The sequence below is a fragment of the Sinocyclocheilus grahami genome, unplaced genomic scaffold (assembly GCF_001515645.1).
Source record: "Sinocyclocheilus grahami isolate Dianchi unplaced genomic scaffold, SAMN03320097.WGS_v1.1 scaffold1122.1, whole genome shotgun sequence".
Taxonomy (NCBI): Eukaryota; Metazoa; Chordata; class Actinopteri; order Cypriniformes; family Cyprinidae; genus Sinocyclocheilus; species Sinocyclocheilus grahami.
The window spans coordinates 7,070-20,543 of record NW_015506301.1 but is presented as its reverse complement, the minus strand read 5'-3'; the positions used below and the strand labels follow the sequence as shown (position 1 = coordinate 20,543).

The following is a 13,474-nucleotide window of genomic DNA, read 5'->3' as shown; positions in this document are numbered from 1 at the left end:
TCTTTGAAAATCAAAATCTGGATTTGAATTTTTTATGTTATTATAACCTAAAGATGTTATGGGAAAGTTTGAAACAGAAAATAGTGGTTTTCATCTTGCCACTTTCTTGGTAAAGAAAACACATTTTTACTAAAATTAATCCAAATTAATTTATAGCGTTTTGGAACCAAACTCTTCACACACATATATATATATATATATAATATAGTTTTTATTAACAATATGATAATTAAAAAAACATTTATAACACACATCCATATATACAGTGGGTACGGAAAGTATTCAGACCCCTTTAAATACTTAGGACCATGTGATATTTCAGTTTTTCTTTTTTAATAAATCTGCAAAAATGTCAACAATTCTGTGTTTTTCTGTCAATATGGGGTGCTGTGTGTACATTAATGAGGAAAAAAATTAACTTAAATGATTTTATCAAATGGCTGCAATAGAACAAAGAGTTAAAAATTTAAGGGGGTCTGAATACTTTCCGTACCCACTGTATATGTGTGTGTGTGTGTATCATAGACTGTACAAAAACATGGACGTAGTGTCCGTGACGTCACCCGTAGGTTTCCGATGAGCGTTTTTGAAGCCTAAAGTAGGCGGAGCCTATCTTGGCAGCGCGCCACCGCGCATCACTCCCGGATAATCGAAAATGGGCAAAGAGGTGGGAGCTGGTTGCTGAAACCACGCCCACCTAGCTCGACGGTGGTGACCGCAGTGGCAATCCACCTGTCACTCAAGTGGCCACGCCCTTAATTATGCAGAACTTTAAGGCTTAATATAATTTAAACGAATGAGTTATAAAAAAAATTCACCCGCCTCACAGTTGTCATGCAGGGCAAAATTAGCTATATAGACCAAAACCACTTTTTGTACCAGGCTGTAAACATGTTTTTTCTGCTGTAAAGTTGGGCATTTTAACATGGGGGGTCTATGGGATTGACTCCCTTTTGCAGCCCGCCTCTAGCAGCCAGTAGATGAATTACAATTTTAGTCACTTCCTTATTGGTTTCATGAGAGAGACCAGAAGGTTGCCGCTTGGTGTGTATATGTGATATTGTTTTATAAATGTAAATGTAAATTATTATAAAAATAAAGATGTATATATATGCATGTAAATGTCACCTCGTCCTGTCTGAAGTCACACAGCGCCTGCACGAGGATATTTTGACCCGTGATCTTCTCGTCTGGGTTTCTGGGTTTCAGTCTGACGATGCTCTTGGATTTGAGCACCAGCTGCTGGACCATCTCCCTCTGCTCCGTCAGACGCTCACGCTCTCTCTGTTTCACACACACACACACACAGATGCACACACACACACACACACACACAGATGCACACACACACACTGATAAAGCTGCAGCGCTGCACCAGCGCTCACAGTGTTAAACCTGAGTGAAGCGTCACCTCCAGGCCCTGCAGCAGCTCCAGTAAGTTGTGTAGAGCTGTGGATTTATCGCAGGAGAAGTTCTTGCGGATGTTGTTGTGCTCTTTCTGCAGTTTGCTGTTCATTTCGCTCGCCTCCTTGTAGAACTGTGGAAAGATGCATAAATACCCTAAACTTAAATGTATTTGAAATACATCTATTTCATGCTAAGTATACTACAAATACATTTTTATATTTGTGTACTTAAAATATCCTGCAATTGTACTTTTAGTATACTAAACTGGTATACTTAAAGTCTTAAACTAGTTTTGTACTTAATGCACTTTAATTGTGCAGACGTAGTGCTGAAGTCCAATTAAAGACATACTTAGTATATTTGATTGTGCTAAAGTGGAACTATTGCAAGTATACTTCAGTATACTCTTGATAGCTGTATACGTGATAGAAGTATACTCAAAGATCAGAGATACAATCCTAATCAAAAGTGACATTAAAATACATTTTAGACTTACTATTAAGAAAAGTGCATTGTGCACAAGTAATACGCCAAGTAAAGTTTAATTACAATTTTTATATCAGTAAGTCTCGAGTTATCGGTCAGTAAATATGTTCATAGATTTGAACTATACTTAGTATGAAATAAATGTATTTTAAATATATTACTTTTTAACTAGGGCACTCAATCCAAAAGCCATCTGTCCATCTCACCTGGCTGTATCGTGCGTTTTCCTTCAGATGGACGTTAATGCATTTGGTGATCTGTAGAAGCCAGCTCCACTGCGTCTGCAGCGTCTCCATGTAGGCCTGAGAAACACAGTCAGACTGAGTGAGAAACACGACAGGACGGGTGCCAGCGTATTAGAGACCAGACACGCTCACCTGGATCTTATCGGACGCCGGGTGTTTGTTTCTCAGCAGATGGTCCACCTTCGATTTGAGGACGTTCAGTTGAATCTCCTTCTGCTCCAGTTCACTCATGAGTTTCTGAAACACACATTCAACAGATGTCAACCGGACTGAGCAGCTAACAGGACATTTTCACAACTTTCACTCTCTTTTTAAAAGTTAGGGCAAACGTCCTTAAAGTAATGTTCATGGAACATTCTCATAATCTTTTTAATAGTTGATATACTATTAAGCATATTCGAACCTTACCAACCTTATGATGTTATTTGTCCTTGATAAACATTCTAATGTTTTTTGTAACCTTTAAATAATGTTTAATCCCATTAAGAAAACTGGACATTTTAAAATTCTTAGAACATTCAAATAACATTATATTTTGTGTAAAAATAAAGTTAGTAGAACACTGTAAGAAACATTTTGTAACCTTTAAATAACATTGGAATCACAACAAGAAAACGGGATATTTTAACGCTCTTAGAATATTAAAAATAAAAAAAATAAAAATGTATAGAATCTTAAAAATGAACTTTCAAATAATGTTATATTTTGGGTGAAAATAAAGTTAGTTGTTTTTGTAACCTTTAAATAAGGTTATTATAATCACATCAAGAAAACTGATACATTTCAAAATTTAGAAACATTTCAGAACAACGTTTTTACAACCTAAATTTCTTACCTGAGGAAAAATCATCACTTAAATATCTCCAAAACCTAAATTCTATTCAAAAGACATGATAATGCTGCAGTAGCAGATAAATACAAACCAAACAGCACCGTGTTATATTGTTCAATAAAAACAAACCTGCTCTTAAAGTGCTTTTATTTATTACAAACTAAATTGCATTAAAAAATGATTTTAAAATATTTAAAATTACGTAGTCATAGTTTTTGATCATTATATGGAAATGTGCTTTAAATTTACACCATATTTTGTCATGTTAAATTGTACTAATCTTAGTTCATTTTATTCTAAAAATCAAATAAACTTCATTGGCAGTAAAACTTCATATAGAGTTTTTCCAGTCATAAAACACAGCTCAAAGTGCATCACCAGGAAAAATACATACATAAAAATAAACAATAATTTTAGTTGATGAGAAATGAGTGCAAAATTAAATCAAGTATTTTCACACATTTTATAGATTAATTTAAACATGCATTTTTGTAAAAGCCTGATCTCCTGAAATAATAATAATAATATTACAATGCATTCACTATTGTAACACAATATTGTTCACAGTGTGACTTACAATTCTGTCTAGTGTGTTAATTATGTTCATTTGTGCATTTGCATCATTCAGTGCAGACACAAGTTGTGATATAATGTTTATGTAGTGTTATGTCTGATTAATCTCATATAGGATGCATTTGGGTGAGTTAATTAACCTGCTAGTAAAGTGCCCCAAGTTTACTGATGTTTATTCACTCTTCAGCTTCTTTAAAACATTAATGTTTTCATTGAAATCGGTGTGAGTGCTTGCTATGCATATAAAATGCACTTTGCATTTTTTTCAGTAATCTGATTTTATGCTGATACTCCTAAACAAGGTTATTATGACTCCTAAACAAGGTTATTAAACCATGAAAAAACATTTTCATTACTTGAAATAAAATGTTAACTGAAATACCGTATTGAAAAATCTTAAGCTTATTATATATATATATATATACTGTATATATACAGTTGTGCTCATAAGTTATGCAGAATATGCAAAATGTTAATAATTGAAACAAAATAAGAGGGATCATGAAAATTGCATGTTATTTTTTATTTAGTACGGTCCTGAATAAGCTATTTCATATAACAGATGTTTACATATACTCCACAAGACAAAATAATAACTGAATTCATAAAAAACGACCCCATTCAAAAGTTTACATACCCTTGAATCTTAATACTGTGTGTCATTTCCTGGATGATCCACGACTGTTTTTATATTTTGTGATAGTTGTTCATGAGTCCCTTGATGGTCCTGAGCAGTTGAGAAAAATCCCCAGCTCCTGCACATTCTTTGGTTTTCCAGCAAGCATCTTCTGCATATTTGAACCCTTTCCAAAAGTGACTGTATGATTTTGAATTCCATCTTTTAGCACTGAGGGCAATTGAGGGACTCATACACAACTATTACAAAAGGTGAAAACGTACTGATGCTCAAGAAGGCCACACAATGCATTAAGAGATGGGGGTGTAAACTTTTTAAATTGGATGATCAGGGTAAATTGTACTTATTTTGTCTTCTGGGAAACATGTAAGTATTTAGTTAGCTTCTGAAGTCCAGTTCTAAATGAACAAATATTATCGTTAAACAAAATGAGAAGAATTTACACATCATCATCCTGTTCAAAGGCTTACACCCCCCGGCTCTTAAAGGGGTCATATGATGTTGCATATGATAAAAGAACATTATTTTGTGTATTTGGTGTAATGAAATGTGTTTATGTGGTTTAAGGTTCAAAAAACACATTATTTTCCACATACTGTACATTATTGTTTCTCCTCTATGCCCCGCCTTTCTGAAACACGTCGATTTTTACAAAGCTCATCGGTCAGAAAAGCGAGGTGTGCTCTGATTGGCCAGCTATCCAGTGCGTTGTGATTGGCCGAATACCTCAAGCATGTGACGGAAATGTTACGCCCCTCACCATACTGTGATGATGCCCTGTCCAGCCGGAGCGACGAGACAAAAACATTAAAACTCATTATAAACGAGGCATTTGCTGCATCCAGTGGGGACATAATTACTGATTATAATGAGTTGTACTGTCTTTTTACACATTGCGTTGCATCGCACCGCGTAAACATAAAACCATGTCTGCATTTGTGATCGGAGAAATGACAAACAAACGCTACTCTACACTGCCCAAAACTCACGTTTGAATCGTCTCTTACAGAGAAGCTCTCCTGTTTCTGAGGGATGTAGGCGTCAATGTTTTTATCGCCCCAGTCGAACACCAGCTCCTCCTCCTCTCGTTCGTTCACCCACATGATCTGTCCGGAGATCTCCTCGATGATGTTACGCAGGTCCTGCAGCTGGACGCTCCGCTGGTACGAGGCTTTCTGAGGATGTTTTAATAATGTTTTAATAACTCTCTCAAACACTGGGAAATTAAAACGATCTAAGAAATGTGATTCGTAGCTTCTAAAGATTTACATTTGACTGAAAGTAAACACAACACATGTTTTTAGCAGTATGTTTAAGGATTTGATTTGAGGCGGTCTCACCAGCAGACTGTCCCATTCTTGCTCCAGTTTGTTGAGACAGGATTTGGTCAATTCTGCATTTTGGTCTTTGCCTCGCAACTAAAGCAACAAAAAGGTGAAAATATACAACAAATACTGCCATGATGCATAATACTATATACATTAGATATATTACATATTGTCTATAACATACAGTATAATCTATCTATCTATCAATCTATCTATCTATCACACACACACATGAAAAAATTAAATGTTACATTTTTTTTACATGAAATCACACATTTAAAAATTAAGAAAATTGAATACAAATAGTAATCTATCACTACGAGTTATGTTGTGACGACATTAGGTCTTACTTGGGAGCCCGAATCCTCTCTGATTAAGAGAAAACGCCAATGAAATTTGGCTAGTGTATTTTGCATTACGGCACAATCAGTGTTAATTCAGTCTGTTAATTCAGCGATTCCCCTGGGTGCTTCATCTGGGCGTGTTTAAACGAGGCGTTTTAGGTAGGCGTGGACCAGTCTTAACTTTTATAAAGAATATCTCTTTGAGTTTGAGACTTTAGTCTTTGCAACTTTAGGGATCTTATCTATTCACGAACAGATTGTAACACTCCAAAGAGAAAGGAAAACTTGAAATCACAACATATGACCCCTTTAATGCATTGTGTTGCCTTCTTGTGACTTATGAGCTTAAACTTATGAGCACAACTGTATATAAATATTTATTTATTTCAGCTTTTTGCCAAGGCAATATCTCTCATTTTTGTGTTGTTTTCACACATTGCTGAATGAGTCAAACGTATTGTCAGTAATAATCACACGCCTGAAGGAGTGCGAGTGTGTGTGCTCTTACAGAGAAGCTCTCCTGTTTCTGAGGGATGTAGGCGTCAATGTTTTTATCGCCCCAGTCGAACACCAGCTCCTCCTCCTCTCGTTCGTTCACCCACATGATCTGTCCGGAGATCTCCTCGATGATGTTACGCAGGTCCTGCAGCTGGACGCTCCGCTGGTACGAGGCTTTCTGAGGATGTTTTAATAATGTTTTAATAACTCTCTCAAACACTGGGAAATTAAAACGATCTAAGAAATGTGATTCGTAGCTTCTAAAGATTTACATTTGACTGAAAGTAAACACAACACATGTTTTTAGCAGTATGTTTAAGGATTTGATTTGAGGCGGTCTCACCAGCAGACTGTCCCATTCTTGCTCCAGTTTGTTGAGACAGGATTTGGTCAATTCTGCATTTTGGTCTTTGCCTCGCAACTAAAGCAACAAAAAGGTGAAAATATACAACAAATACTGCCATGATGCATAATACTATATACATTAGATATATTACATATTGTCTATAACATACAGTATAATCTATCTATCTATCAATCTATCTATCTATCACACACACACATGAAAAAATTAAATGTTACATTTTTTTTACATGAAATCACACATTTAAAAATTAAGAAAATTGAATACAAATAGTAATCTATCACTACGAGTTATGTTGTGACGACATTAGGTCTTACTTGGGAGCCCGAATCCTCTCTGATTAAGAGAAAACGCCAATGAAATTTGGCTAGTGTATTTTGCATTACGGCACAATCAGTGTTAATTCAGTCTGTTAATTCAGCGATTCCCCTGGGTGCTTCATCTAAAAGAGCAGTTTCTGATCATGGACGGATCGAGCCTTTTTAAAGACACTGTTCCGTCAGTGTCCTCTTGGTTGCGGTCGTTTCCTATCCTCTGTCGACAGCCACGATCGTTGTCTTCAGTGTCTGGGCATCCAGCATGCTGAAGCTGCGTTCGTGGATGGTTCATGTGTTCACTGTGAGCATATGACCATGGCAGCGCTTCGACTGCGCCTCTCTCTCCTCACGGGGACGGGAGGGGCTCCCTCTGTCACTAGCAGAGAATTCTGCTTCTCTGCACGAGCAGAGAACCGTCGGCTAGTGCTCTGGACGATCTGAGGGTTACAGTGACGCTGGGCCAGTCCCCGCGGACCTCTCACTCCTACCGCAGCAGCAGTTCCTTGCGGCGGGATGATGGACTCCTCGACACAGGCCATGGCTCGCGACCACGCCCTGCCCCGGTTCCTTTCTTCCGAGAGGTGCATGAGGCGCTGATGAAACCTTTTTTTCGTTCGTAAGCCGCTCGTCTGCCTCCTCCATCCTTACTACCCTTGATGGCGGGGTGGCTAGGGGGTACGTTGACATTCCCCAGGTGGAGAGTGCGGTTGCGGTGCACCTGTGCCCGCAAAACGCCGCCACTTGGAGGAATCGTCATGGTCTCCCATCCAAAGCCTGTAAGCTGACGGACAATGCTGCGGTCCAAGCCACCTCTGCCCTGGATGCCATGGCGATCCTGCAGGTCCACCAAGCCAAGGCACTCAAACAAATGCACGAGGGTAGTACCGACCCGGGGTTGAGGCGTAACGCGACTAGTTTCGCCATCCGGCTACGGGAGTCGCAATGCAGTCCCTCGGGAAGGCAATGTCCACACTTGTGGCCCAAGAGCGCCATCTATGCCTCAGCCTTGCTGAGATGAGTGACGTCGACAAAGTGCGCTTTCTTGACACTCCCATCTCCCAGGCTGGGCTATTCAGCGACACTGTCGAGGACTTTGTCCAGCAGTTCTCGGCAGTACAAAGGCAGACTGAGGCTATCCAGCACATCCTGCCCCGGTGTGATCCTCCACCTGCCACCGTTCCGCCGTGGGCCACGCCTCAGCCTGCCCGTCACCGAGTGCACCCTCCTGCGGCTGCTCCACCCCATGCTGAGACCATGTTAAGGCAGGTGCGTCGAGCCTCACACAGGAGCGCAGCGCCCCCCTTGTCTCAGCCGGCCTTAAGCCCTCCAGGAAGACGACAAGGCAGCCCTCACATGGACAGCCCGGAGATGCAAGGAACTGCTTCTCTTCTGGAGATGGCGAGAACAGTGCCACTCCTTCCCCCAGAGGAAGGCTGGGTGGAGAATCTTTTGTTTCATTTGTTTCTGTTCTGCTGTTGGCCCAAGGGCCAGCAGTAACCACATTCTCAAAGAAAGAGCAGTTTCCTTTCCCTCCAGGCCATCAGCCTCGTGAGTTGACAGTGAACGTCGCACTGCCTCCTCACTCTCACCCACGACGTCCTCTATCGCCAGCGGCCAAGAGATTGCGGTTTGGGACGCAATGCTTTTCCACGCATCTCTGGCCGGTCCCTCCGGGGACAAAGGGAGCCCTGCCATGATGAGCCAGAACGCAGTGCTTTCTGGGCCATCCAGCATGACTTCCCACCGCTGCACCACTGCGGGTATGTCGATTGTCACTTTGGTGCCAATCGCACAGAGTTTGGGAGCGTGGCTCGCGCTGCCCAACCTGTCCCGCTGGCTCATTCGGACAGTCCGACTCGGCTAAGCGATTAAGTTCGCCGGTGACCCCCCAGGTTCAGTGGCGTCCTCAAGACTTCAGTGGCAGTCCCTGTCCTGTGCGAGGAGATTGCGGTCCTATTAGCAAAGGACGCAATCGAGCTTGTCCCTCCAGCCGAGATGGTGTCAAGGTTTTACAGCCCTTACTTCATCGTGCTTAAGAAAGACGGTGGCCTGTGGCCAATCCTGGATCTGCGAGTCATGAATCGGGCCCTTCACAAGCTTCCGTTCAAGATGTTGATGCAGAAGCGCATCATCAGATGCATCCAGCCCCAGGATTGGTTTGCAGCAGTCAACCTGAAGGACGTTTACTTTCATGTCTCGATTCTTCCTCAACACAGGCCGTTCCTACGGTTTGCGTTCGAGGGTCAGGCATGGCAGTACACGGTCCTCCCCTTCGGGCTTTCCCTGTCCCCCCATGTCTTACGAAAGTCGCGGAGGGCGCCCTTGCCCCGTTTCGGGAAGTAGGCATCAGGATCCTCAACTATCTCGAGCATGGCCCGCTCAGGAGAACAGTTGTGTGATCACAGGGATCTGGTGCTCCGGCAACTCAGCCAGTTGGGGCTTCGGGTCAACTGGGAAAAGAGCAAGCCCTCCCCCGTGCAGAGGATCTCTTTTCTCAATATGGAGTATCTATCTATCTATCTATCTATCTATCTATCTATCTATCTATCTATCTATCTATGTCACACACACACATGAAAAAATTAAATGTTTAAAAAAAATTACATGAAATCACATATAAAAATGAAAAAAAATGTATACAATTAGTACAATTTTTTTAATAAACATTTTTTAAATTAAAAAAAACATTACATAACATCTAAAAAAATTTTGCATATTGACACCCACATGTAAAATATCATGTTTTATTTTATTTTAATTTAATTTTTTCAGGTAAAATATATAATATGAAATATTTAATAAAAATGTATACAAATAGTAAAATTATTTCAATAAAATAATAATTTTCTTTAAAATAATTTAATAAATGAATTATTTTCTTAAATAAGAAACATTACAAAAACTTATTCTTACTATTGTTTGTTTATATACTGTATATATATATATATATATATATATATATATATATATATACACACACACATACCTATATATATAGACACACACACACACATATATATATATATATATATACACACACACACACTTTGTTTTTTTGTTTGTTTTTTGATTATGAGGTGAAATATGACCCAATCATGTAATAAATCTCACTACAAGCTCTAATCCTAAATTGTATATGCTTAAAAGAAAACCAGGTGCATTATAATGCACAGTAGAAAAGATGGACAGTTATTAATCTGCCACAGATAAATGAGACTAATCAGACCATAATTTTAGCAATCCAGCACTGATATGGCAGCCAGTAACATATGTGTGTGTGTTAAAGGTCACGTCTGTGTTGTTTCATTGAGGAGGTTTGTGTGTGCAACTCACCAGCTCAGTTCGCGCTCGATCCACCTCAGCACTTCTCTGGATGGAGCTGTGAAACACGCTGTGATTGGCTATCTGCTGCTCGATGGCCGTCAAATCATCTCCCCACGACGACGTCTCTATCAGCCTCTGCACACACACACACACACACACACACAGCTTAAAACATGACGTTGCAGTAGTAGCAACACTTAACACGGCTTGTTTTGTTGCATTAAAACTATTTTGCTATTATAATAAGTGTTGGGGAGGTTACTTTGTAAATGTAATAGGTTACAGATTACAAGTTGATTACATTAAATTACTTTTCTACATTTCTAACGAATGTTTTCAACTGTTGATCAATTTGAAACATTTAAAGCAGGCAGCATAGACCTTACAGTAGTGATCAACACTGTTACTGTCAGACTTTCAAAATCCTTCTTCACTTGAATTAAGATTATAATCATTGAATTTTAAAGCACAGCCACCACAAAATCAGACTTTAACAACTCTTTTTATTTTGAGATCATTCTGAGGTAAATACAGATTTAAAATCATAACAAGAAACCATTTAATAGCAATGATACTGTTTTTCAAATCAAATCTTTGCATAGCTATGACAGGAAACACTGGCATCTAACAATGCCTTGGAAAAAGAAAAGTTTTAAAAAATCCCAAAAAATAATGCACATACATAAACTCAAATAGGAACTGAAACCGTTATCAAATACACATGTCCTAAGCTCCTGAAACATTGGTGTCTCATATTTTAGAGAAGTCGATGCAATTTGAGAAAGAAATCAATCATATGTATGTGTGTGAAAATATTCAGATGTAACCCACTTCGTAACTGTTAACATTTTCATAAGTAACTGTAATTTAATTACACATTTTTCTCAGTAACTGTAACAGATTACAGTTAGATTTATTTTGTAATTAAATTACGTAATTTAGTTACATGTAACTAGTTACTCCCCAACACGGATTATAATGAACAAAGCCGTCTGCACTGGAAGTTTACTGTTTTCTGCTTAGTATGCAGTGGATTTACCATGGTATAAAAAGCCTAGTGAAGCCCAGTGTTGGGGCCCTTTCACACCAGAAGTGAAATGAATACGCCTCAGACTGAAGGAAATGTAAATTCACGTCTGTACAGTAGAGAGCGCAGCTCAAACAAACCTTTCTGCTGTTCTGGATTGCATGAAGAACAGAAAGCAGGAGAAGAAATTTCAACACTCTTCAGCAATAAAAAAGTCATTTTTGCGTATTCATATGGTTGAATCGGATCATTGAAGGTCAGCAGCAAAGACGGTGGTGAATAAAATGGGATTAAATACTTAAAGGATATTTGTGTTGTTTAACATATTTAATTATTGCAGGTTTGCTTCATATTCTGAGTTTGCATTTAGTCTCATAGATCATGTTCACACAGCGCACACAACACCTCGGCACTTACTCTCGATTTCTCTCAACATGGCAACACGAGAGCTGTCAGTCAATACATGGAAAACAAAGTAACTGGCGTTACTTATTTGAAAAAGTAACTCAGATATTTCCTTCTAAATTTAAAAGTGTTATTTCATTAGCTACTTGAAAAAAGTAATCTGATTATGTAACTTGTGCTACTTGTAATGCGATGATGCAAGTCCTAAACAACTAACAAAAATATGTTCTAGAAGAACGTTTTTCTAACGTTACATTTAGTTATGAAAACGTTCTCTGAACATTCAATATGTTTTAAAAAAATTGTTTGGTTATGTGAATGTTAAGGGACATAATTGATCATTTTGCAAACATTATAGGAACGTTACTTTTGAATGTTCTCAGAACATTCTGAAACAATTGGTAACATTTAAAAAATCTTTAAAAAACAAACGTCTAACTAAAACAGTTCATTAAAACAATGTATAAATACTATTTTGGTGCTAACAAGTTTTGAAAAACGTTATTTCTGAATGTTCAAAACATCCAGTTTTTTTTTTTACATTTAACATTTTTTATACAAACATTAAAAGAACATTCCATTTTAGAATTCTTGCAAACATTATATGAATGCTACTGAATGTTCCAAATAAAGTAGCAACATTTAAAAAAAATTACATTCTGAAACATTAAAAAAAAAAAACTTTTTTGTGCTAACATTTTGTGAACTTTGAAATGGAATGTTTTCTGAACATCTTAAACAGTTTTTTTTAAATTATGCAAACATTGAGAGAACATTTAATTTCATAGTTTTGCAAACGCTGTGGGAACGTTACTTTACATTATGAATGCTATTTTTGAATGTTCTCTGAACAACTAAAACATCCACTTTTTAAATGTTTCAAATGTTTTGTGGTTATGCAAACATTAACGGAACATTGCAAACCCAACGTGAACGCTACTTTTGAATGTTCTCTGAATATTCTGAAACAAGTAGTAACATTTAAAAAATATTAGATGAATGTCCAACTAAAACTGTTCAGAAAAAACATTCCATTAATGATGTATAAACACTTCATGGATTTAATGCTTTTATGCAAACTTTTTAAAAAACATTTAGTTTTGGAAACATTATTTATTAAATGTTTTCTGGTTATGCAAACATTAAGTGAACATTTTATAATTTTGGTAACATTATGGAAATCTTACTTTTGAATGTTCTTTGAAACAAGAAGTAACATTCTTTAAAAAATCATTAGACAAACTAAAGAAAAAACATGAATAATGTCTAAATACCATTTTGGTACTAACATTTTGAGAACATTACTAAAGACCAGATAACTCGGAAAATATGTTCTATTAACGTTACATAACATTACAGAACATTCTGAAAAGGTTCCCTGTTAGCTGCCTGTTTTTCTCTAGCCCACTCAAAGTCACTGTGCTCTTCAGCAAGCGTCTGTGATTCATTAACTCTGACCTCCTGACAGGAGGGAGTGTAGTGTTATTGACCCCTGCGGGAGCCTGAGGAGTTCTGGGCTTTTAGGACTCATGGGAGAGACTCAGACAGACAGACAGTAACGGTGGCAAGCAGAGAGGCATGCTGGGTCTGATCTGAATTTCTCAGTACAGGATTGTGTTCTCTGGCAGGACACCGAGCTCTAATCTCTAAAGATTCCTTTCATCTGCCCAGAGTTTTTCTTTCGTTT

General features: G+C 38.2%; 1 protein-coding gene across 1 annotated transcript in view; it reads right to left on the bottom strand.

Annotated features, from left to right (window-relative positions):
• dspb (desmoplakin b) overlaps positions 1-11,397 on the bottom strand; it is a 31,648-nt gene extending 20,251 nt beyond the window's left edge. The window contains exons 1-8 of the mRNA XM_016252598.1: positions 11,365-11,397; positions 10,365-10,490; positions 6,694-6,771; positions 6,361-6,528; positions 2,271-2,375; positions 2,100-2,195; positions 1,412-1,537; positions 1,129-1,284 (exon numbers count right to left, since the gene is read on the bottom strand). Of these exons, the coding sequence (XP_016108084.1) occupies positions 1,129-1,284; positions 1,412-1,537; positions 2,100-2,195; positions 2,271-2,375; positions 6,361-6,528; positions 6,694-6,771; positions 10,365-10,490; positions 11,365-11,397 (888 nt within the window). The remainder of the gene's footprint in view (positions 1-1,128; positions 1,285-1,411; positions 1,538-2,099; positions 2,196-2,270; positions 2,376-6,360; positions 6,529-6,693; positions 6,772-10,364; positions 10,491-11,364) is intronic.
• Positions 11,398-13,474: the final 2,077 nt, after the last annotated feature.